The sequence below is a fragment of the Apis mellifera genome, linkage group LG1, assembly GCF_003254395.2.
Source record: "Apis mellifera strain DH4 linkage group LG1, Amel_HAv3.1, whole genome shotgun sequence".
Taxonomy (NCBI): domain Eukaryota; kingdom Metazoa; phylum Arthropoda; class Insecta; order Hymenoptera; family Apidae; genus Apis; species Apis mellifera.
The window spans coordinates 18890175-18916402 of record NC_037638.1 but is presented as its reverse complement, the minus strand read 5'-3'; the positions used below and the strand labels follow the sequence as shown (position 1 = coordinate 18916402).

The 26228-nt window shown below is 39.3% G+C and overlaps 2 protein-coding genes and 1 long non-coding RNA gene across 5 annotated transcripts in view; 2 read left to right on the top strand and 1 right to left on the bottom strand.

Moving 5' to 3' along the window:
- Window positions 1-22913, bottom strand: part of LOC408577 (phosphatidylinositol 3-kinase regulatory subunit alpha) — a 31434-nt gene extending 8521 nt beyond the window's left edge. Inside the window, exons 1-9 of one of the 3 annotated variants that reach the window (XM_026442592.1) lie at window positions 22754-22913; window positions 21213-22003; window positions 21026-21138; window positions 20851-20940; window positions 20671-20718; window positions 6601-6710; window positions 3747-3881; window positions 967-1249; window positions 578-676 (exon numbers count right to left, since the gene is read on the bottom strand). In XM_026442592.1, the coding sequence (XP_026298377.1) occupies window positions 578-676; window positions 967-1249; window positions 3747-3881; window positions 6601-6710; window positions 20671-20718; window positions 20851-20940; window positions 21026-21110 (850 nt within the window). In that variant the 5' untranslated portion in view covers window positions 21111-21138; window positions 21213-22003; window positions 22754-22913. Of the gene's footprint in view, window positions 1-577; window positions 677-966; window positions 1250-3746; window positions 3882-6600; window positions 11117-20670; window positions 20719-20850; window positions 20941-21025; window positions 21139-21212; window positions 22004-22753 lie in introns of those variants that run through there. The other 2 variants (XM_392119.7, XM_016917733.2) reach the window with 2 other exon arrangements.
- LOC102655849 lies at window positions 1313-3727 on the top strand. The gene is made up of 2 exons (XR_412150.3): window positions 1313-1491; window positions 1583-3727. It is a non-coding gene; the product is annotated as an uncharacterized LOC102655849 (long non-coding RNA).
- A 365-nt stretch (window positions 22914-23278) lies between the features above and the next one.
- Window positions 23279-25744, top strand: LOC408578 (armadillo repeat-containing protein 6 homolog). The gene is made up of 5 exons (XM_392120.7): window positions 23279-23547; window positions 24024-24355; window positions 24431-24726; window positions 24815-25080; window positions 25203-25744. Exons 1-5 carry the CDS (start codon window positions 23431-23433, stop codon window positions 25575-25577), a joined length of 1386 nt encoding a protein of 461 aa, XP_392120.2. The 5' UTR covers window positions 23279-23430; the 3' UTR covers window positions 25578-25744.
- Window positions 25745-26228: the final 484 nt, after the last annotated feature.

Sequence of the window (26228 nt, the reverse complement as noted above, 5' to 3'; positions counted from 1 at the left end):
CGGGAGTAACCGTGCAATTTCTCGGAACACCGTCTACAGTTGGCGGCAACAGTTCGCACGAGTTACGCACATGCGTCCATCGGTCGCATCGTAGGCGTCGAGTTGGTTCTTCGAAAGCGGCGGCGATCACGATCCTTCTCTCGTTCCCTAGCCAAAATATGCGAAAGAGGAGAGGAAAATGAAGCTGCGAACGTGACCGAATGAAACAACATTTTCTATCTTCCTCCAGCTCCGGCCACCAACGTTCGAAAGACGCATGAATATTTAGTTATTCAGATATTAGATCAACACTAGTAATGCGCCACGTCAAATGTCCTTGCTTCAAACTTCATAATCGACTCTGGCGCGCGATTGCAAAGCAGTTCCAACGTCAGCGAACATGTTTCTGATGCAATCCGGGATAGTCAACTAAAAGACATCTGAATTTTTAAATTGTTTCCGTGTTGGGTCCATTAACGTAACGAAGAAGTAATGGGCGTGTTACGACCAAGCCGTATCAATGTCGCATTACGAAACCGAAACGCCACCGCGAGGTGTGCGGCGTTTTATACCGCGACAACTTCTTTGTGCCACTTACCTGGAGTAAATCTATGAGCACGATTTTCCGAGTCGACCGGCAAGCAGTTAGAGGGTAAACCCGTCGCTGTACACGTCCTATGAGCTACCAGACCGCAATCTATCCAAACAGAGAAAAAGAAACGAGACATGATTATATAAAAAGTGGAGCAAACGAATCAAAACACGATTAAATCGTGTCCCAAAACTTTAATCGACGATCGAACGATAAGGATCGAACAAATCTAATAATATCGTTAAAATAATCGCCTTTCTCAACCTCGAATATAACGACGCTGCTTTATAACATTCGGCCGAAAGAAAAAGAAAAGAAAGAAAGAAAGAAAGAAAGAAAGAAGATTCTTTTAAGGAAACGTTATCTTGATATCAGGCCATCCATCGATTCCTTACCTAGACAGAGAAAGCCTTGATGCAGGAGACCCCTGAGGTATTTATGGCACTTATCGCACTTCTCCAGCACGCTGAAACTCTGAGGCATAAGGGTGTGAGGCGAATTGCCGGTGGCCACGGACCCGCTGCCACCAACGATCGCATCGTTGGCCACATTGACGGAGGACGCGTTCAACGTGGTCGTGGAGGCCGACAATGTGGCACCGACCACCGGTGTCTGACAGAGCTCCTCGATGCAAGCCAAGATGGTCTTCTGGTGGAAGTCATCCTTGATGCCCATATTCTACGAACAAGAAAACCAAGACATTTTAGCGCCGAGTCTAAACGTCTAAATCTGAAATCATCACCTACAAACGTTGCATCGTTAAAATCAACGCCTCGTAAAATTGTTTATGCTGTTCCAAGACATCTTTTCGTTATTTCGATGGCTCGTGATTTGAAACGTAGGGACGATCTAATTTAGTTTTCCAAGTAAGAAGAAACGAGGAAGGGAAGAGTGGCACGTAATAAGAATACGAATAAACGGTAAGTATAAAGAATGAAATGAATGAACAGAACAAGGAAACTGAAATTTATACGTGTTTGCCTCTCTTAACTATAAAATCTCGTTTTCCAGGCAAAGATGACGAACGAGTCAACAGGTGTCAGACACACGTGTGCCACGACGATATACAACTGTATATACGCAACTCCCGATAAAGGATCTTTTGTACACCGGTAAGGAAAAAAAAACATCGTCCAATTTTCGGACTGTTAACAACTTTCCTCAACTCGAATCGAAATGATGCAACTCGAAACGAACCCGAATGAGGAGATGGCTTTACTCGATCTCCGATACGTTTATCCTCGTGCGACTTACGTAATAACCGCGACGAACGACACGTTCCAACGTAATGACGACGATAAAAATTTTAACGAAGTGTTGATCGCGCGGCAAAGGGAAACGCTATTCGTCTCGCGGCGAGAGAGATGGAGCAACATCGTGCGTGGCTGAACGAGGCGCCATTTCCGGCAACGGGTGACTGGCACGCATTTTTCCTCCAAATTATATAGTATACGCTCGCGCGGGCTATTTTAAAATGTGGCGACGAGAGGAACGTGTTTCCCCGGCGCCACGAGTCGCACTGGGCCAAACGATATTCTTAGCACCGTACGCGTGCCAGTAGCGGGGAAGAAGGATCGATGTGCACGCGTGTTATACACGAAACGCTGTGATTATTACGAGGTCCACGGGTTCGTGCGACCGTCAAATCTGACGCGTAATTATTTTGTTTTGCGTCCAGCCACCGTGCCAGGTTATCTCCCGGGATATGCGCACGAAGGATGAATCGACGACAGACGGAGACGAGAAATAATTTACGAATGTCTCCGACGCTGGGGCAAAAAAGCGGGCATATCGTGAGACGAGAGAGAGAGAGAGAGAGAAAAAGAGAGAAAGTAGGAGTTTTTTGTTGGAATCACGACGCACGAGATAAGGGGCACGAAGTAATGCGTAATTTATCAAGCTGACACTCGGCGTTGAGTGTTAATTATACGCGACGCATCAATCCTCCGAGTTTATTCAGCGTTGCCGGCGGAAGATACGAGACGCAGTGCGCGAGGTAGTCGTTAAATTGTTACGCTTCGTCGTCTGGAAAGGAAGACCCCGAGTGTCGTTTCTGTTACGAAGATAGGTACGGCCTTAATGTATTTTCAATAATCGAATTGTGTCCGTTTTCGACACGAGAATATAAAATTGTTCGTTTCTAGAAAGGAAAGGATTTAGTAATGAACCAAAAACACGGAATATACATCGATGCAACGCAGCTGAGAGAACGAATTGATTTAAAGTTGTTCCAAAGTAGCCGAGGTTCCGTCGAAATGCGTTTTCCTTCGGCCGAGGTTCGAATATCGAAACGAAGGACGAGGCGAATGGGAATCGGACGATTTCTCGCGCCGAAAGGACACTTCCAGACGATTTACGAGTCGATTAGCATGGTAATATGCGATTTACACCCGTAGAAGCCTTGGCCGGATGAGTATTTTTATTCTTTTCGCTCGGACACGAAACGCGCCGTGACTAAATTTGCGAAAGATCCTTGCCAGGACACCGAGAGAGGTGTCCTAAGAGAACGGACTTTCGGACGAGCACGGGAAGAGATTGCGAAATTTCGTCATGGTGCAAGAGAAAAAAATTGGAAAAATAAAAAGGTACGATCCACGTTCGTCTCATTTTACTTTTACTCGTCGAAAGGAAGGATACCGTGCATTGAGAATAAAATTGAAATGAAACGTTTCGTCTACTTCATGAAGTGATTCATGAGATAATGAGAAAGCACTCGTCAAGTACTTTCGATAATCGATAAACGATATAAGAAAGAAAAAAAAAAGAAGAAGAAGAAATAAAGAAGAGGAGGGGAAGGCACGATAAAGAATCGACTGTGCTATAGAGCAGACAGCTACATGGCAATTACAGGGTCAACGGGCCAAGGAAAACGTCGTCCAGATACTCTTGAGTCGAGGTCATCGCCTTTGAGTACTAGCCAAAGAATTTTCGATCTCCCACCGTGGCTGATTCCGCTCCCGACACGGTTCCCTGCCTCGAAACAAGAAAAAACGAGGCAAATATTCGCGGCCGACTACTCCCTTTACCTTCGTTTTCCATCGAGAAACTTTATCGGCTTTCAACGTCCTGTAATATTTACGGCCGAGCTACTAACAAACGTTCGAAAATTTAACGAAAAATAAGTAAAAATTGCAATTAAAGAAGAACGAGGGGGGGGGAAAAAAAATTGACTCACCATCAGCTTATCCCGGTCCAAGAAAGGAAGATCGCTCCCCTTGATATCCTTAGATTTGAAGACGTCCGCATAGCGGTAGAGATTTAGAGCAGCCATCCATTCGACAACGTTTAAAGATGTCCACTCGCTCACGGGCTGTTAAAAGAGACGTGACACAGGTCAATCTTTTAAATAGCAAAAACTTAATAGTAATCGGACATTAAGTCGCGAGAGATTCACGCGCATATATGGTCCACGACGAATGTTCGCAGATATAATTAATCGGCTTTCTCACGAATAGAATTACGTAAGGTTTCCGGTAATCATTGGCCGCGAATTCCGCGCTGATAAATCTCAATGACGCGCTTTGCCATTTAAAAAAAATTTTTCGACGAAGAATTTTTATATAAATAGAATGAATAATGTCTTGCATAAAAATTCCAACCATCGCTGTTGTGTTTCACCAGTCACAAATGTTAATGTCGGCTATAAGAATGTGGAAAAAAGATTGTCAATGTATTTCAATCCGTGTGAAGATAATCGTTAACCTTAAAACGAATATTTTTTATTCTGCAATCTATATATATATGTCTCATCGTGCGAAGTAACATTGACGTAAGTAAGTAGATTTATACATCCTATGATCAGACATAAGAATTCAAAACTTTTACCCTATGATTAAATTTACGAATTTCGAATATATTACGGTAATATCGAGAAGAAATTTCTATTATTCCTTCTACGATAGAAAAATTTAACATCTAATTTCATCTGAAATTATTCATTTTTGCACATTATTTTCAATTTAGAATGAATTCCAACAAAATTCGTAAATTAAACACTTTTTATATCATTTACATTATATTTTCCTATTGAGTAAAGTTATCTTAATGAATGAAAATATATTGTTTTACATTTCTTTCTTTCTCGCCGCGTAAAAAATAATAAAACTTGTTTGATTACTTGATAAATATCAATTAAAAACCACACTATTAAAACGTATCGTTTATTGTTCTGGCTCGTCGTTCGCGAGGATGCTGTCGGCGGATGCGAGCGTGGCTGCAAACGCGTCCACCACGCGACCAGAAGCTCGGATTAGATAGCACTAGCGCGACAGAAAGAGGACGAGAAGACGAGAAAGAAGACCGAGCGCACGTACATACGCGGCTAGTATCGGGAATGCTCCGATAAAACGAAAGCGTAAAAACCAAGGGAAAAAGAAAACGTAACCTTCTCTCGTAACCTTAAGCCTACGATCGTGACGACACGAGCGAGATAAGGCCGCGGTATCACCCACTCGAAACGAGAGTCGGAATATTGTCTCCTGCGAATATACACGCGATTCATTTTAACGTTCCACGGAGATACGTATACACGGAGTCTTACTCCCAACTATTTTCATCTTGTCGCATCTTTCCGATAATCGAGATAGAAAATGAGAAATGATAGCGAAACCGATAAGCGTCCAATTGCGTAAATTCGAAAATTGAATTAGAAATACACGATACGCGATGTGTTGGTTTGAAACCAGAGATGCGAATGTATCATTCAACGGGTTTGGCGCTAGCTCGCAAAATTACTACGCCGTGACATCGTGTCGTTCATAGGAATGCTCGCCGCTCGTGTGTATGTAAATTCGTGCACGTTGCCATTCCTCGTGTTCACGTGAACTCGTAAACATAAATTGCCGGAAAGTATGTATTATTCTATAAATAATACGTAGATTAGATTAAATCTGATCTTATTCCGATATTTCGAACCTTTGTGAATAATTATGGACAAAAGTCTAATAAAGATCTAGCGGAGATGAGAAGGATCACCGATAAAAAAGATGGAGAATACAGTTTTACCAAAGATTTGATTATCCTTTTTTTTTTTTTTTTTTTTTTGAAATTTAATACAGAGACAGTAGCAATGTTACGATTTAGGTCGTTACGCCATCAGATCTCGAATAGGTTTCGCTCTGATAACGAAACCTGGCTAGTGTTTGTGTACAAAGTCATGTTCCGAATAGAGGTGGGTAAAGGGGAAAACATGCGTTCGAAGCAGACTTCCAATGCTCGTGGTGAGAATATGTCTGCGATTTATGCAAATTAAACAGAGATACGGAGATAAATTGGACGTGGAACCAGTTGGTTCACCTCTGAAGGCGAGTAACAGGAGCATGGTAAATAATTTTCCTTGTAAATCGTCGGTTTCAGCTACTGTGCACCATGAGAACAAAAGCATTCTTATATTTGCTTGAAATACGATATATATACGTATGTATATTTTGCGCGCAAAATTAATTTTATCAATTTCATTGATTTACAACGCTACAATTTTAATTTTAGAATATAAATCGATTAAATCGCCAACATGACCTTGCTCGTGTCGAGAACTAGGCAAAATCGTTGTCGTGATTGTAAACCTGAACTTTGACTGTAAACAAAATCGTTTATTGACGAAAAGACTTAAATCGAAATTCACTTAATAAAAATATGCAACGAGAAAATCAAAATTAGATATCGAATAGAAAGAGATTTATTCTCGAATAATTTTAAATTAAATTTTCTCGAATCTCCTACCTATCTATTCTGGATACAAGAACAAACGATGCCTTTAATTTCTTAAACTTTCTCTTTTAAACGGCAGATGGATTAAACTGACGTATTGGAAAAAAAGAAAAGAAAAGAAAAGAAAAAAGAATGATTCAATGTGTATTCCAAGATAAGAGCCGTTGCGATTCTTCAATCAGTTTATCAGTGTTGATGTCTATCGCGTGTTGACAAGAAAAAAAAACATGTAAAAGCGAAAGAAAGAAAAAGAACGGTGTAAGAATAATAATAATAGAGAAGAATAATTAAGAATAAAAAAAACGGATGATTTTACTGACCTTGTCCTTGTCGAGAACCTGGCCCGGTAGCGCGTGACCCTTGCTACTCCATTGGCAGAGGTGCTGCCCGCTGTACTCCGAGCAGACCACGTGGAAGCACGCATGGCACTCTGGAGGACATAGAGAACCGCACATGCAGCAACATAGATTACGCATAGTAGCCGGCTCGCGGCCGGCTCCAGTGCCCTTGTCAAGGGCACGCTGTCCGCTATCACCACCAAAGCCCTCATGACCGATTGAATTCGAATAGACGCTCTCCTCTGCCATTACATCGTAAGCATTACCATTCATCGACGATTCACTGTTCTGTTGTGAGAAATCATTGCACGAGCACAGATACTGATGAAATGATACTGTTCTCGCGCAAGGAAATAACCCGCTCGGCCATAGATGCGAAAATTCCTCTGCATTTTCGAGCAATTCCTTCGAAGCGCTTTTCGACGTTGGATTCGATCGGAATTGATCCGCGATCAAAGATAGTTTCGAAAATTGTTGCTTCCGGCTTATAGGAAGATTTAGAAACTTGGTCGAAGTTAGAGAAGTGACGGAGCAAAAGGAGGACGACGAGGAAGCGGCATTGTTAACGGGGTGGATTTGTTGCTGATTAACGGAGGTATGTCGTTTAGGCAAGAGCAACGCGGCACTTCCTTTAGAATTGAGTGGTTCCGATGGTGGAGGAGGATCGTTGACAGGCATAGTTTTAATCGAGCTGGTACAAGTTTTTGCCGTGATCGCAATGCTGGTTTCGAGATCACTGTAAGTTCCATTGCTGTTGAAACCGAGTTTCGTGTGAAAATTACGCGGTGGTGGTATCTGTCTGGGATGCAGTTGCAAATTTTGTGCGATCGAGGAGGCGTTCGATATAGAGGCTGCCGGCACTATCGCGGGGACGGTGGACGTCGAGGCGACGGCGCCATTGGCCGAAGTGGCGCCTTTGCGGAGCATGTAATTGTCAGAATCAACGGCTAGGAGCCGCGACATGGCCGTGGACTTAGCCTTAGTGTCATCGTTCGAGTATCCCTTGGGCAATACTTCGATCTTGTCTGTCCTGGTTTTCGTTTCGGCGAGCTTCTCGTATTCCTCCTTGTCCGCACAGCTCGCCGCCGTTATCGGGCTAAAGAGATCGTGTATCCTGCCGTGTAAGCCGACCACAGGCTGCACCTGCGAAGCAGCGGTCGCAGCTGCTGCACCGGATGCACTCGACGCCCCCTTCATCGCTGAGGCCAATCACGGTCATCAAAACTCCAGCCACGACTAGGTTTTATTAAATACTTCCACGGAGGCTTTTAAGTTCAAGTTGTTATTTTCCGGCGAGTCCTGAGCCTCCCTCGATCGACGCGGATCGCCCGTCATCATCGCCTTAGCCTCGTCAGCCCCAAGTGCTCTCGGTTCCGTTTTTACGGAACACGCAACAACAGCTCACGATACAACCAAGTCGCGACCAATTCTTCTTATTCTACTTACTTTCTTTCCGATCCCTGTCGTCCTCCAGGATACACCGATTCACCACCGTTCGACTCTCGCGTGTTAAAAACGTAATCGCTTCAATTGATTCGCGTTGCAAGGTTACTCGCATGTCGCCACCAACGATCTAGCGATTAAGTTACGCTTTAAATCTTTTCTTTTTTTTTCTTTTCTTTTTTTTTTTTTTCGAAAAGATGCCAAATAACTCCAAGATTGAGAATTAGTTCGAGACAAACGTAGAATGGATCGTGATTCGTCGATCTCTGTATTTTTTTTTTCTCACGATCAACAACAATACATGATTTTCAATTTCTTTTATTTTATTCGAAAAGATTCACTGAACACTGCTTGAAACCGGCTTCGTTCGTTTAATTGTCGCATTATTAATTGCTGATCAGCCACGAAGAAACGTGTCGTTTCATATTCGATAGTTAGCTTATCGCCAAACACGTCGATATCTTTAAGAAGGAAAGATTCCACTCGTTATTAGCATGAAGAGAGATAAAGAGAGTAAAGAAAGAAAGAAAAAAAAAAAAGATCCGTCGAATTTCCAATGGGTAACCTCTTCTCAAGTGACGTGATCCAACGATGTGATTCGGTTCTCAATTTTGTCCTTTATTATTAATATACTTGAAATGGAAATAGACGGACAACGTGGAAGACGGATAAAGAGGAGAAAATAAAAAAAACAGAACAAAGAGAGAGAGAGAGAGAAAGAGGGAGAGAGGGAGAAAGAGAGAGAGAGAAAGAAAGAGTCACTACCGTGGGTGTGACCTCGCGTAAATTCGTTTTTCATAAATCTCACTCCTACCACTCTCTCTCGTGCGCGCACACACGACCTTTGTATAAACGCCGAGATTCGCCGAGCCGAACGAAACCGGTTTCGTCAAGCAACGACACCGAACGATTTTCAACGTAGTCCCGCGAGCCTGTATAGACGAGAAGAGAGTACCTCGTGGGTTATTCGAGAGAGCAATTCCAGGTGACCTTAAAGCGGTTCCCTTCGTCAATTAGATCGAATTATTTTACCAATGCGGTCGAACAAGTTTGCTATACGCTTCAGATCGAATCGGTCGTGGATCGAGCGACATGCGCGCACCTCGATCTCCGATTACCGTGCCTACTCAATCAAACGTGTCTATTAACGTTTATCCTCTTCTGTTGCTCGTTTCGTGTGGCTTCTCTCGTAACCTCTATTCTCTCGTTGAAAATTAAAAAACAATCTTCCTTGTAGACAGAGAGATAGAGATAGAGAGCGTGAAGAAAGCACGTTAGTGATCCGGATCTTCATAACCTTCACACCACCGTCGTTTAATCGCGATGAAACAACCGGCTCCTGTCTATCGCCTTAATAGTATGCGTTAATTCAAGACGGATTAGATAAAATAGCTTTCAAATTGCGGCAACAGGCAAACGGAAGAATCATTTGTAAAAGAAACGTGTTCGTCTAATTTCACAGGTTCACATCAAGTCACACAACGTTGCTCGAAAATCAGACGACTCTTTTTTAAAAATTTCACAATCGATCATCACGATAAAACTGATCAACAAACTTTCCATATTTTTTGTTCTTTAGATAATAAAGTGGATTTATTAATTCAAACGATCCGCGCAAAGATCATCGATCACATCCACAAAACGGAATACATCCGCGCTTGCCCTTATCACGACCACCAGTAATCTGCGACTGCTGCGTCTCCTCGGTCTGCCTCACGTTCTTCCTCGTCGATAGATCATTATAGAGGTATCTTACCAACAGCGAGTCAACGAATCTGTCGGTAAAGCAGTTTGTCACGGACGATCTTATTACCTCGTTTCTTTTCTCTCTCTCGTTATACATATATAATTTCCTCGTTGATTCTATCGTTCTATTCAAACGATATATTTCGAAAGGTTTTTCAAAATTATATTACAAAATTCTTGCTTTCCAATTTTTTACAATTCCTCTTGTGTATTGACACATTCCTAACTCGATTTCATCCTAAAAAACTTCGGTGCACTTAATCTTTAAACGAATTTAAATCTTTTGTTAATCGAGCATAACCGGCGTAGAAAACGATGATATCAAACTTTCTTACCGTATTATTCGTTCTCCGATCAGTGTACACCGGAACACCGGCATATACGTGCCTACTCGTAGAAACAGCGCACGCACGAGATGGAAAAGTCCACTGGGCACTGCACTTTTTGCACCGGCAGCCTGCACCACGCGCACACCTGCACACACGACGACGGCACACACGTCACTTTCTGCATGTATGTGCACGACACCTATCTATACATCTGCCTCTTTCCTTCGCGATACTCCTCTCTCTTTCTCTTTCTCTCTCTCTTTCTCTCTTTCTCTCTCTCTCTCTTTCTCAACCGCTGTTCGTTCCTTCACTCTTTCCTCTCTTTTTCTACCTTTGCCACTATTGTTTCTTTCTCTCACACGTTTCGTTCCTTTACTCTCTCTTATATTTCTCTCCTTCACTTCGTCTGCTCGCCATACACAGCCGGTCTACGTGCCGACTAACCGTGGGCCAAGTCTTCAATTTCTTTCCCTTTTCCTCTTCTCTATCTCGTCTCTTTTCTTTTTTTCCGTTTCACCAATGTCCTCTTATTTCATTGAGTAAGTTTATTAAATTATCCACAAGCATACGGAGAAGATTTCCAACTTTTTGGCTTTCACTGGATCCCAAGTCGCTAAGATCGATGTTTTCGATTTATTAAACAAGTACACATCGCTTTAAGTAGCACCATTAATTTTCCGTGCGATCGCCGGTCACGTATTACGATACTTGATATGGTCTCTCTATGTCTAGCTGTCCGATATTGTCTCTAGTCTTTCTTCTGTCTTTCCACCTTCGCCGATCCTTGTCGAAGCGTTTCAACTTTTCCACAGATCCCGTCTAACACACTAGATTCCGTTCTCTAATAGACTTTTCTTTGCCGTTGCCACCGGCCGCGAATCATACATCTACACGGACGATTTCCTACCAGAGAAAATATCTCCGGCGGCTCGGCGCACAGCTGACCGGCCGGTCCGCCAAGTTCGGTCAATAGCCATAGCAGTCGCAGCCTGCCGAGGGTTGCTCGTGCTCGACCGTCGGCGTTACACTTCGGTCTGTTCCGCCTCGTTTCGGCTCTTTCCGTGGCCTTTATGCGAGCCATCTCCGTACGTAGCGTCTATCGGAACCCCGGGCTTACCGGCCGATCGAAGCGGCTTCGTGGAAATTCCCCGACCATTTTTTACGCTCGGCTTACATGCTTCTCACGCTCAGGGGGGTCTCGTTTTTCGACTTCACATCAAATAGGAACAGACATTTCCTCGAGCGAATGAAGATTACTTTTATTAAATGATCGACAAATGACCAATCAAAAAACGTGAATAGAGTCACGATTATCGGAATTTCATTGTCATCTGATTGATGGCAAAGGTTGATGATTTTTATCAAACAAAAACCAGATCAGAATATATATCGAAATATTATCTTTCTTCATTTTCATACTTTCCTTCTTCTCCTTTTTTTTTATCGTTTTAAATAATCATCGATTAGTTTTTCCGATTCGATATCGAATACACGTTCAAAACATTCGAACGATTAATTAAAAATTACCATCGAATTACAATCGGTCTATCAACTCGAACTTATTCTTATCTGGGACCAGCTGCGATAAAGTCTACCGCGCGAACGCATCTGCAGTTTCTAAGCACGCGACGGAATAAAGATCGCGATTAAATATATAAGAGCTGATATAAAAGTCATGCTTGGCAAAAAAGAAAAAAGCATCGTTCGCTATTGTCCGTGACTAAATCGAGCTGGACCAATATCGTATTGTCGCAAGTTACATGCCTCGTTCGAAGGGAAAAAAAAAACGTTCGATGACCGTTCGCGTCAAACGTAAATCCTCTGTTTGATGACTCAAAGATCCGGAATAGGTAAAAATTCCATTCGGTTCAAACGCGTAAAAATAAATGGATAATAAAACGAATCGGGTTTCGGGGTAAACCCATCCTCGACTCCTCTTGGAAATTCAATGGTCGAAAATTGTCGATTCGTTGGAAAAAGAGGGATACGTGATTCTAAATCTCTCTCTATCCGCGATAGTTAGAGAGAAAGAGTAAAAATCGAAAATTCCCGTCCCCCTTTTCCGTGTCGTAAATGTCAATGCTGACGGGGACAGAATCAGATTTCATTCTTTACGATCAGCCTTTACTCTCGCTCTTATCGTGAAAGCGCTGCATGCGATACGCTCAAGTGCGTACGCACGTGCTCTCGCGCGCACCAAGGGCCTCCCGCTACTCGAATCATATGAAAGGGCCGAGCGCGTATAGCACTTGAAAGGGAAGAAAGGGATGTGAAAGTGAAAAGCGACTTTCCAAGGTAAAAGAGGAGACACGCGGGGCGAGGGAGAGAGAAAGAGAGAGAGAGAGAGACGGAGGAAGGAAGGGGGAGAGGGAGAGGGAGAGAGAGAGATGACGCGATACAAGGATCTCTGGACGTGAGATGATCGAATCCGGCCGCGCAGGCGTCCTGGTTCGAGTATCCTGTTCAAGGTCACAGTACTAACCACGTACCAACCCTTCACCCTATGTTATAAACACAAAAGGACCGATCGATTTCCCATCGGAAAGCCAACCGATAGACCCTTCTCGTACAGACACACGAGGAAGAGGGATTAAATTTCAATCGACAATGTCTGTGGTTATTTCGGTAGTTTTCCGATATTCTTAACGACTGTGCCTGAAATGTCTGAAACGTTTTTTTCTTTTGTCAAGGTCTCTTTAGATAAGGATGCATCACAACGATACGACTTGAAATAGAATGACGGTGTTAATGGATATTCGAAAGAAGGAGGAAGTGCATGTACTCGAAATAAACAAGGAATAATAAATAAGGATGCGACGTTTCGATTCGGTAGATTTTCCTAAGCAAAACTATTAAACGCGATCGAAAGGCGAAAGAACTCTTTGAGAAGTATTCTCGATTCGAAGGTGTGCATCGTGAGAGCGAAGAAATTCTTAGATATCCAACGGTGTTGCGGCAAGAATCGCGTTTCCTTTTGGCGCGCGCTGGTGGTATGTTTTAAATCAGGTCGAAAGAGGCGCGGCGCGCTTTTCACGCGCGTTCTACACGCGTTATTAAATATCTCTATTGCACGAACCTTGCTTGATAACTTTCAACTATGCAAGGCTCGAGACTGGTGGCTGGTCAAATAAAAGCCACGACAAAAACTTGCTTAGCCAGATGGGAGGAAACACACACCGAGAACAGAATTTTACGTCTACGGTTTAAACGGCCCGGCTAACGGGCACGCCTCCGAAGAACCTCCCAGATCGTGATCCGAAACTTGAACAAAAGCGGTATTCTTAATGTTCGCCGATCGATCGATCGAATACGACGATAGGTCGAAAGGATCTCAGGCTTGCGTGCGATGGATCGTCGTCACGCGTTAGCGCGTGCATATGCACATGTTAACAGCCGATTACAAAGGGAACCTTGTCGCCATCTTCCATTTTCTGTATAAAAATCTTATCTCGGTGACCATGCGCGACCGCGATATCTAACGATATAAACAAAATGAAGAACTCTTTTTCGCGACGCTCCAATTCGATTAGTCTCGAGTATTTAAATGTACGTCGCGATAACAATACATGCCATTGTACTTGACCGGCTCGTTGGGGGCGGTATCGGTTGTTCGGTACCGCTCGTGGAATGTTTATCGCCGCGATAAAGAGTATATTTATTAAAGGTAAATAATAGAGTATCGTCGATATCGAATCTCTCGTTGACGACGAGTATACTCGAGTTTTTCCTAACAACAGTGACACGCAGATGACCCGATACGTACCCACAATTCGATCAGTGGATTGACACTAGACTAGGGAAAAACACTTTATACGGTTATAAAATCGGTCGATCACGTCGATTTCTACAATTTTGTAACGTGTTCCCCTTTGCTTTCGTCAATGTTTAAATACGTAACGAAGGTTGCACGCTCGGTTGCACCCGTATATATAATACGAGAATTTCTGATTCTTTTTTTTTTTTTTACGCTCTTTGACTGCTTGGATACTTTTGTACGTCTCACATGTCGTGCGCGTAGCCGTCGAAAGAGTTAACGCGTAAATTAATTCCAACATCGAGCTGCATACATCGGGGAAGAAGCCACCGATCAAAGCCAATGGCACGTCGAAACCATCGATGACGGTGATTACTTAACCATGTAAATCGATTCGTAAAAATTCATGCCTGGTACCGTGTCTTTTTGCTCACAATTACACATTTCGCATTGAATCGAGATGGATTAACATTGCTTATTCGTATTCGAACATTAGTCAGATTCAACTTTTATTTCTTTCCTCGTTTCGTTTCGATTCGAAGAATCGCGAATGATGGAATACACGTAAGAATCGTAGGCGATTGATTCTTGTATTGTAACGAGACGAATTATAGGGCAGCGGTACGTAATCGACAAAATTGCTGGTATTTCGATGATAATAACGAATATAATTGCCGAGCGGAAAATTGTCATCAGGAAAACACACTACGTGCTCGAGTCGCGTGCACGTGTTCCCCGTTACGTATCTTTACGAGAAATCCCAATGGCGAATCGCGAATTCTATTTCCGAGATGGAATTAATTCAAGCAGGATTTTGCTCGAAATTCTAAATGGAAACGTCCTTGGGACATCTCGGAGCGAGAAGACTCGTCGTCGCGGCGAGTAATGTCTCCCAAGACGAAACTGACGAGCAATCCGGTCCATATAAATGCTGTCCTTTTAATTCAACGAGAGCGCACCATTGGCGACCTGTGCCACCGTAAACCTCGATTAACTCTGTCGCGAAACATATCCTATTCTCCTCGCGTCGGCTCCATCGTTTACCCCGGGAATCCTGAATTTCCCATAGCAACGTGACGGTGCACTCCATTACCCATGACCTCCGCCCTGAGCCTGGGGGCCTCTATATCTGCGAATCAATGCAGCTCCATTGCGTGCATCCCGCTTTCTATGTGTGTGCCAACCGTGTACGCGGCTGTACATGCATGTATCAGTCTCCGAAATACAGCCGGTAGCCTAATCGGAATAGTCACGCGACCATCGGTGCAAACATGGAAAATAAGCGAACGTGATCGTTTTCTCTCGCCTTATTTCCCGTCTTCCCTCCTGTCTCGCACGTCTGTCTGCCGCGTAATTTACATGGTACGCGAGAAAATAGAGACACACTTCGGTCCGTACGGAACGGGAACACGCGTCGTTGTATCGAAACCGGTGCAATTCATTACCGCTAACAGTGCGTCTTGTACTTTACGAAGCGTCGATCCGTCTTCTATTTATCCAGTTAAAATCAGATTAAAAGCGAATCGTTTATTTTACAATTTGAATTTTAGGGAGGTTGCGCGGTTAAGGGAGGAAATAAGCGTAAAGGTTCGCGCGGTTTGCGAGTGTTTCGAGAGAATTCCGGTAAAAACTTGAGAGGAACGCGAGAGACAGGGAGTTCTAGTTTTATCCTCGACTTCCGCGAGTCACTGGAACATTGGTTGAATAACTTGGTCCGACTCTTCCCGACTCTTCTATATAAATATTCCGCTCATAAATATGTATACATTGTAAATCGGGTATGCGCCAAGACCGTTGGAAGCGTATCAAAAAACGGAACAAAAGGATGATGAATGAATTTCATCGTATCAGCGGGGCGAAAAGGGGGTTGAACCGCGGCGAAAGAAGAAAGGTGGGCGTGCTTGTGATCTCGCGTTATCGAAACTTGTACGCGATACTTATCCATCGGGAACGTTTATTAAAAGCGACGAGCCAACACGTTTCTTCGAACCATCAATTTTAAATTCGCGTACGAACACGGGATTTTCTCGTACCATGCGCATATATATATATATATATATATATATATATATAAAACATAAACAACGAAAAACATAAAGTTGTTCGTACGTTGCATGCATACCAATACTCGATCACGGATTAAATGAAAAAGAGGAAAGAAATCGATTTTAAATATGCGAGAGCGACGAGAGGCGATAAATTTGAAGAATTAAACAGGAAAAGAAAAGAATGGGCAGTTTTATTTCGAATGAAAGTTATCTGAAATCGTAAAAGCTAACTAAAGAAACTTCTAGCGAGAGAATCCTAAAAAAAAAAAAAAAAAAAGATCAAATCCCGGTTCGTGCAACGACCGCTCCTTTCTCTCGCGCAACGCTCAAGAGGTAGAATGAAAAAAGACGGTAATAGGCGTTGCACGGTCGAAAAATCTTGGTGGAGTAGAAAAACACGAAGCATTATTTAGACAAGCTACGCTCTCCGTTGAAAGAATAAGGCTCTCCTCTCTCCGTCTTGTTGAAAAGAGTGGGTGTATTAAGAAAATGCGTGGCTAAAATTCAAGGTGGAGGAAAGGAGAGGAAGAAAGGAGAGGAGAAACAAAGGAAGAAAAAAACATGAGGACAGCGAGTGACTAAATATCGAGACATTAACCGAGCGGTATGGTGCTCGAAGGTGCACCGAAAGAGGGAACTCGCCTGCTCGAGGTGGACGAGTTAATTTTAGTTTAATCGACCGACCTGATACGAGAAGCTCGTGTACGAGCGTCGGTGCACGTACGTAAGTAAGCAGTACGTATCCGCGCACTCGAGAACGAGTCAAAGCACGCCTCTATACATACGGAAGGACTTGTTATGCGTCGCTGGCTTACGTGTAACTTCGACAACCGCTGCTTTTCCCCCCCATGGAATTCACTTTCGAGTTTCCCGACACTTGGACACAACGCGTCACAAAGTTCAGGATAGATATAGGAATCTCTGTGTGATGCATCGATTCCACGCGTGTATATATATATATCGTCGCGTGTTGTGCAAACTGATCATTTCGATACGGAAATTATTTATCTCGATACGGATCATTTACGAACGGAACGTTGCTGAAAATCGATGATGACGACCGTCTACCATGCCCGAGTTCCCCTACGTAAATGCGTGGAAATTGACTGTTTAAGCTTAACCGGATGATACTCGTAGTATAACCGTAGCGGCTGCGAGAGGCTTCCGTTTTAGAGTCAAAGTGCATTCGGATCGTTCGTGTAAATGGAACGGGCGAGGGAGGGTTCGAAGTCGTTCGGATCGAAATCATTCAATTAAGGTCAGTGGCTACTACGAAACGATCGTCAGGCCCGGCATCGGGTGACGAACGCAGAAGAGACGCTTTCCCTTGGCCCTCTCGAACGTTTTCGACCGTCGAAAATATTATTGGCGATCGAAAGAGCTCGTTATCGAAAGAGCATCGTACCTTCGTCGCATAGCGAAGCGATGCAACGAGGCTTAGGTAGCGAGAAATACGGAAGTTAAATGTCCCCTCGACGATAAGAATGTGTAGGGCGTTCTCCAGAGACGAATCGAATACAAATCAGAGGAGGGAAGGTCGAAGTACCTTGGGCGAATAACGAGTCGCGGCGAGGGTTTGAACGCATCTAAATTCAAATCGGCAACGTTTCCGAGAGACTTTTGAAAACGAGGAAAATGAAAATATTTTTTACACTTCTTCCAAAGATTTGATACGCGTCGTTTCGTAATTCGATGAGGTTAAAAAAAAAAAAGTGAAAAAACTCGCGTATCTGTTTGAGTGGAGGGGAAAGGAGACAGGAACTGGGGAAGCCGGAAATCGAGGAAAAAAGGGGGGAAAGCAGCAGAAGGGCGAAGCGCTTGCGCGACGAGCTCGTTTCCATGGCTTCGTTCGTTTCACGTAGCAACAGGAGGACTTTTGACCCCGTTCGATTGTCCTTCGAAACAACTCGATGCCTCATCGTTTTCTCCCGCTTTGTCGGCCGAGAGAAGTGAAACGCATCGTTGAATCGCACTTAGGCGTCACTCTTCTTTAACCTCAACGCGCGTACCGTCTTCGATAAGATTCCTCTTAGTCCGACGATAATACTTCACTTCTATCATTTATTCTAACGATCGTACGATCGTATACTTGGGGATGATCGCCAACGAAAACAACGAGTAAAAAAAAACATCCGAAATTCGCACAGCTTGAACTACTCAAAGAAAAAGAAAAAAAAGAAAAAAAAAAGATAGAAGGTCCTAACGTTGATGAATTTCGAAAGCGTTGATCACGAATGACGCACGAGTTTAAATTTACGAGCGGATCGATGCGCAAAGAAAGCCACGATACGGACGTTAAGTGGCACGTATATGAACAATGCCTGTCGTCGAACAGAATAATTTCGATATTGCCTTATTATGCTATATTCGAGATATATGCCGCTCGTTTTCCCAGGCAATGCACGCAATTTTACGAACGAACTATTCTAAACAAGGAACATAATGCGCATGAAATTTAATTACAAATTATACACGAGTTATATCTTCTAATCCATGGATTTTCCTATAGATCGAGAAGCGCTGGAATAGCAATGGAAACAAATGCTATCAAATCGCGATCCGCGCATCAAAATCGGTGAAAATCTCTTCTTGAATAGAAGAATAAAAGAAATTGAAAGGAATTTTTTAGTCAGATTCTTTGACTTTTTGTTCGAGGACTGTGAAGCAAACACGCTTCTTTTCAACGATAGAACGAAAAAGATCATCAATTCATAGGAGGAAAGGAAATATTTTCGCCAAGTGAATAGTACAGTCTACAGTCCTCTTATTTCAGATCGTGCGAGAGCATACTTTGATGTGACTCTTTCATCCAACTTCTTTCTAATCCACGCGCTTTTTCCCGCGCTTAGTTTCTACCATAAGTATGCGATTGCACGTACTTTCACTCCTCTTTTCTTTTTTTCTCTATCGAATTAAGAAAAGAAAAGAAAAAAAAAAGAAAAGAAATTATAGTTCGAGATGATCTCATATTATTATCTAGATTATTTTTATCCCCTTTTTCTTCGTATACGTGTCCACGCATAAATGACACGTAACTATCAAACTGAATATAATATCTATTAATGTTAATCATCCCCATGGAAAAAAACTAATCGGAAAAATGGACAATAATGGTATGCTCGTGAAATTCAATGTTCTAAATTGAAGTTACAAGGACGTATCGACTCGAACATAGGTCATGGAAGGGTGCAAACATTCAGAAGTCTTTGATCCATGATGAAGGAACTCGTTTTATCGTCGCGATTTGATCGTTTTTCTCTCTTCCTATCCGCCTCTCCCTCTCCTTCTTATTCTTCCTTCCGTCAGAAAATAGTATTAGATATCAGATACAGTTCACAAACTCGTAATGACTATATATATAGAAGTGCCCAGATATTGGTGGTAAATGTTCTGTGCAATCAAATACATTGATTTTCAATGATTGCCTGTGGGAGATCTGATTGATTCTCGTACGATTACGTCGAAGAGCAAAAGTGTGCAAAACGGTCGTTCTGTAAGCGCGGTTACATCAATTGTATCTCTGATTTCTGCTTTCTTTCGTACGTACATTTCGTGCTAATACGATTGATTGAAAAGTACTCGTCTCGCGCGTCCGCGTGCTACGTGATCGCCGCGATAATTTCCTTTTCCAAGCGTGAAATCCAATGAAACGTAAGTAATTTCGTTTGCACAGTTGCCAGTCTATGATATCTGCTATTGGCTAACCTATACGCCAATATACTTTCAGGAACGATCCGAAGAAAACCTCTGCTCCTCTACCTTTCTGTTCGCTAATTTTGTATCTTCCATGTATTCGTGACGAGTCGCGTCTATATTCGGCATACACGCTCGCCAAAGATGCACGAATTATCATGGAATAATTCTGGAGTTATTGTATCGAGATACGAGATAAATCGCGAGATTTGATCTTTTTTTCTATTGAAAATGATGAATATCTATATTGAAGAACATTCACAAGAACGAAAGAATTTTTTATGTCAAAGACCCCGAAAGACGATACAATATTATTTTAAAATGTAATCGTTTTTTATAAAAGAATGTAATCGAAGAGCAGAAAGTTAAAAAAAAAAAAAAAAAATACTATCTATTTCTCTCTTGATAAAAAGAATAAATAACAAAGGTAGTAGAATTATTAATAGATATTAAATAATATCGATCCGATGTATAAATAGTGAATATTCAAGAAGTTGTACACATTTAAACGGCATAGGAACGAAGCTCATTAGAGAGTAGATACGTTCCTGGGTCGTACGATGGCAAAACGTCGGTGGTGGGGAATAAGAGGGACAGGAGAGGGTTGTGGAGTTTCAGAAAAGAAACTGCCGGCTGAGCTGGAAACGAACGCGAGGTAAGGTGAAGGGGGACACGACAGCACGCCACTTGAAGTCACCGTGACTGCATGTGTTACTATGCTACGGTATCGCCCTCGGCGGTGATCGAGGAAACGATGATGAACCGTATTGTCGTGCTCTACAATTTTACTTCGAAGAGGGCGACTATATCGTCATTTTACACGGTCGGTATATTTCATGATTTGCTAATTTTGAATATTGCGAAATTGATAACTTTTTCGAACTATTAAAATTAACAAAGAAATAATTAGTTATTCGTGTTTGATTTGATTTTTAAATTTTTATGGATTTACATTTGACACGAACAATCGCAAAATAAAAATCTGTTATTGCATTAATATTTATCAATAGAAAAAAAAAAAAAAAATGAAAAAACTCACCTTTACATATGACACCCACTCTTCCAGTGCCCCAAACATAATCTTCACCTATAAAAAATAAATAAAAAGGTCAGTATAATTGTAAAAAAAAAAAAAAAAAAAAAAAAAAAAAAAAAAAAAAAAAAAGAAAAAATATATATATATATACATATATATAGCTTATTTTATAATAATACTTACAATGCTTACAAAGGATAGGAGTTAAAAAATATGTATCTATGAGGATGTGATTATTTTTAGGTTCCGTATTAGAAGACTCAGTTACATATACTACAACAATGAAAATAGAAAAATTTTTAAATATTTTAAATATGAGTTACATCTGTTATATGCATAATTATAAAATATTAAATACCATATGGCCTATTGCTGAGGGTTACATAAGACGACTCTTCTTCATTATGAGTGTCTAAGTACGGTGATAAGTTTCCTTTCAGCATTAGGACTTCCTCGCGTGTACCTACAGCACCTAAAAATATATTGTTTATATATAAAATTTGATTTTTCAAATTTATTTTTTAATTTTTAAAAATTTCTCATACCGGTACAAAGTCTTCTCAGTTCTCCTAATGTTGTTTATACAAATATAAGCACTGTTTTTTTTTTTCCCCCTCCAAAATGGAGCCTTATCCGAAATTTCTTAAGAAATAATCACATTAACATGTTCTCTCCATGGAAAAATATATTAAAATTAACTCATTTGTCAGTCATACATAGTATGTAAACGCGAGTAATTCTGCACAACACTATAATCACAGAACATAATCTCTCCTGATTGTTGTGCATCCTCTTCTTAGACATTAAAACATTTTTATTCCACTGTAGTTATACACACACAAATTGTGTCAGAACAAATTCTTATTCAATACTTCATGTATGCTACTTAAAATTATTTGTAACAATTTGAGCATCATTTAAAATGTAATTTTTATTACTTTATAAAATTGATTTTTTTATTGATTATATTAAACGGCACCAGAATTATTACAAATTTACAGTAACTCTCATTTAAGGCTACTCGCTTGTATACATAAAATTATTTTTAAAAATCTTGTTTGATAAATATATACATATATATAATGTATAGCAATATATGTAATGATGATCTGTGATGATATTTGAGTGTTAATTTCTCTGAACACACACAAAATCTATTAAAGTAACTTGATATGAACACAGCGATAACTAGTTATACATGACAATGTGATGCATCATGATTTTATCATTCTTTCTTGCATTTTTTTTGTGGAGATCTATAGTACAATTGTACCTCTTCTTTCATACAAATATTTATTTCATGCTTTTTCATATCCACAATCACTTAGTGCAATTCCTGTAACATATAAATCAATGTTTATGAAATTTTCTGCATAACTCTATAACACTTATGATAATAATTCATAACGTATTATATAGCTAACGTATTATAGTTCATTAAATCTTCAATTATTCAATATATTTTTCATATAAAAACACTAACACATTAACAAAATATACTAAACAATATATACTAATATAAATATTGAATATAAAGCAAATATAGTCTTATTAATAACGAATAATTGGTATAAATTTTTGCAATTATTACTTTTTTTAGTAAAATGAAAAAAAAAAAAGTGCGTTTGTCTAACCGATGACGCGAATGGCGTACATAGCGTTTCAAAGTGACTAAAGTTATAATCAATGAAATATTATGATTTTATAAAAGTTATTATTCCGTTATATTATAAATTATAAAATAAACTCGCAAATATTATAACTCATTTTAATCACATAGTGATTTTTACACGCACAAAATTTTATAATGCATGTTTTTAATGATGAATAACATAACACCATCAGTTTACACGCGTGTTAAGTAACCATGTAGAAGTAATGTTCTTTGAATTCTCATAAAGAGTTCATTTTTCAGCTGCACATTATCATATCTTTTATGCACTGCAAGATACAACGCCCAAAAGCGATTCGAGAAAGATTAGAGTTCTTACGGACAAGAAACTCGATGGAGTGATCGGTGGGGATGCAAGAATGAGATCTGATAATAAAGATACCGCGTATAACCGATAAACATTAAAAACACTACCTTCGCACTTCGGCACATCGAATTCTTGAGGTTTTCAGTTTCAGCTGCCGACAAATCGACAGCAAAATTTGAAAAGATCAAATAGTAAGTGACAAAGAATTGTTTCCCTCGATCGCAACACGTACGAACACGGTTAGGCCAGGCAAAGCAGCTGAGGGCGCTACGATCGATCATTGCTTACGTTTTATCAGGATGGGAAACCTACTTTTTCAAATTTATTTTTGATTATTTTTATTTTGTTTTTCTTTATATTTTTTAATACTTTTATGAATTTATTGAAATAAATTTGAAGATCATTTTTTTCTAATAACATTTAAAGATATACAAGAAATCTATCAATATTAATTTCATATAAATTATTAATTTTTTTTTTTAAATATCTTATATATAATCTACTTTTTTTTAATAACATTCAAATAATTTATGATGATAAATTAATTATGATAATAAAAATAAAGTAGATAGAATAAATAAATAAAATGAATGGCATATTAAATTATAAATCCCTAGATTTACCCCCACCAATTCGCAATGTGTTCTTAATGTATTATAGAACACGACAAGATTGACATTTGTCTTTTTGTTTTCACGTGGATAAGACACGCTGCGTTCCCGAGACAGCATTCATTTCCTAATATAGAAATTCAGAACGCGGTGAACAAAAGTATAGCATTATCATGGTTCGCGTAATTAGTCAGGAAACCTATGACGAAGTTGTCCATGAAAATATGGAGCAATTTTCGATGACTCCCGAAGAAGCTATAGAAGACGCGGTAAAACAATTAGAAGCTCAGGTATTTAAATTTGTTTCTTTTTAATTTTCTGACATATAAATTTCTATAAAAAAATGTTTGTTAATTTCTTATAAATTTTACTTCAAATTGCACAAAAAACAATTCATTATTTTAAATTATAATCAATATTTTAATGTTATTCATTATATAAAAATTCTTGAAATTTGAATTTAAAGTAATACTTCTAATCTTATATATATATATATAGGCTGTTTTATATGGAGTTTGTCTCAAATTAATTTTTTTTTTTATTCTAGTATTAACATTTTTTTAATTATCTTTGCATTATTGCAATTAATCATTTTATTTTTATATTAATAACAGGTAAAAAAAAAAAATATCAAACTATATAATATTGTAATTTTTTCATTTAAAAATATTACAAAAATATTACAAGAATATTAGAAGAATTCAAATAATCTAGAACACATTATATAAGTACTTACATGTTGTTTTTATCAACTCTATTTTTATAGGGTATAGACTTGAGCAATATCATTAAAGATTTAATTCTCAATGATGACAATGAATTAATTACATCTTGTTTAAATCAAATTAATATTGCTATAGAGGATCAAAATTATGGAAATATTCATCATACATTAGACAAATTGAGAATTCAATTAGACAAAGATATTGCACGTAGAGTATATGCAGGAAGAAATGGGGCTTATAATAGTTTAATAAAATTAATGAAAGCATGCCTTAATAATGGTACAGTAATAAAGGCAGCATTGAAAACTATTACTTCATTGATGACTGGTAATCCAGATTTATTAAATGACGAGGGAATAGCATTGCAAATACAGTAAGAAATTATTAGCTATGTATCAAATACAATATGAGCAATTGTTTCTCGTTTATAAATTATTCCATTTGTTAGGATTTTAGATAATTATCCAGACATTCCAACATTACAGTGTCTTTTACGGTGGATAAGAGAATGTTGCATAAAGCATGAGAATAATAGACAAAATATTTTTAATGCAGATATTTTTAATAAACTTAAAAAAATATTAATTCGAGATAATGCATCTGGACCTGAGTTAAGAGATGCTTGTGCTGTGATTAGAGCTCTGGTGTTAGATGATGATATTAGACATGAATATGGAAAAGCACACGAGCATGCAAGTATTATTGCAAAGGGAGCCCTTAATGTCCTTACTGGATTGATGCCAAGTAAATGCCAAGTAAATTCTTTGTATGTATAGAAAAAGTTATATATGAAAAAAAAATGTTAATAGGTAACATTTTTTTTTGTGTATAGGATATAAAAAAGATAAAGGGGTTGTAGGTGATTTAATGATAACTTTAGCAGCATTAATAGTGAGAAATGAATTTTGTCAAGAAGTAGAGGATGCAGGAGGGTTAAAGTTTGTTATAGATGTCATGATCGATTATCCAGATTCAGAGAAATTAAATTGGCAGGCTTTAAAATTATTAAAAGCTCTTGCTGGAAATGATAATGTGAAATCTCATATTGTAACTTCAGGCTGTGGCCCGTTAATTGTTTCTGTCATAAGTAGACTCAAAGTAAGTTTTTTGTATTCTTGTGATGATGATGATGATGCTTTTCTGTGAAATACGTCAATTATAGTATTTAGATTATGTATGTAAGAAAAAATTTTAGCACTAAAATGTTAATCATGTCATAGGAATCTGAGTGTGTAGTGACCGCAGGACTTGCATGCATTTCCGCATTAACACTGAGATGTCCCTCAAACGCTGGTGTGTTTTATGATTGCGGAGCACCGCTTATAATCATAGATGCGATGAAAGCTTATTCTAAAAGCGTGAATGTTTTGAAACAAGCTGCTTGGGCTATTCGAAATATGTCTGTAAGAAATAAGGCAGAATGTTCAGAATTTATTACTCATGGTGTAGAGGACGTTTTGACAAGTGCTCTTCAACAACATGGTTCTAAACTCGAAAGTGACATAAAGGCGGCTTTAAGAGACCTGGGATTGAAAGTGGAATTGAAAGAAGAATGGACCGGAAAAGGTACATCCTTAAACAATGGAATTAATTAATCACTATCATGTATATTTTGCAAATATTTCAAATTTTTATACATCTTATTTTGAAAAATGATAAATATACATGTGAAAAACTAACGGCTGATATTAGTATTTTTCGTAGCAATACATTATATGTATTGTTTTTGTAATTTGTTTTTTTTTATATATATATATATATATATATTGATGTATATTTATGCGTTGTATATTATTATAAATTTATAATAAACTTTTATCTTTATTACGATAAGATATGCAATTAGTGATTCACGACCACATATGAATACCACACTCGGTTTTTATTTTATTATTTCATTTATGTTGTCACTTTTTAGAAAATCTTATTAGAATTTTCTTATTTATATTATTTTTATTGAGCAAATGCATTAATTTTTGTCAACACATGAACGATATTTCCGAAATTATTGATTTAATTAATCGCGTGAAACATCTTATTATTAGTTACTAAATAGTTTAAGAAAAATTTTTCAATTTATTCTTTGCTCTGAGTAAAGTATAAGCTCGAATTTAATATTTGGGATCATTTTGAATCTTGGAATTTCTTTTGAGCAATGTCAGGTGTATACATATATATACATATACCTGATTATTATGAATAATATCCGAAATTACATCCATCTTTAAACACATATCCATCATGAA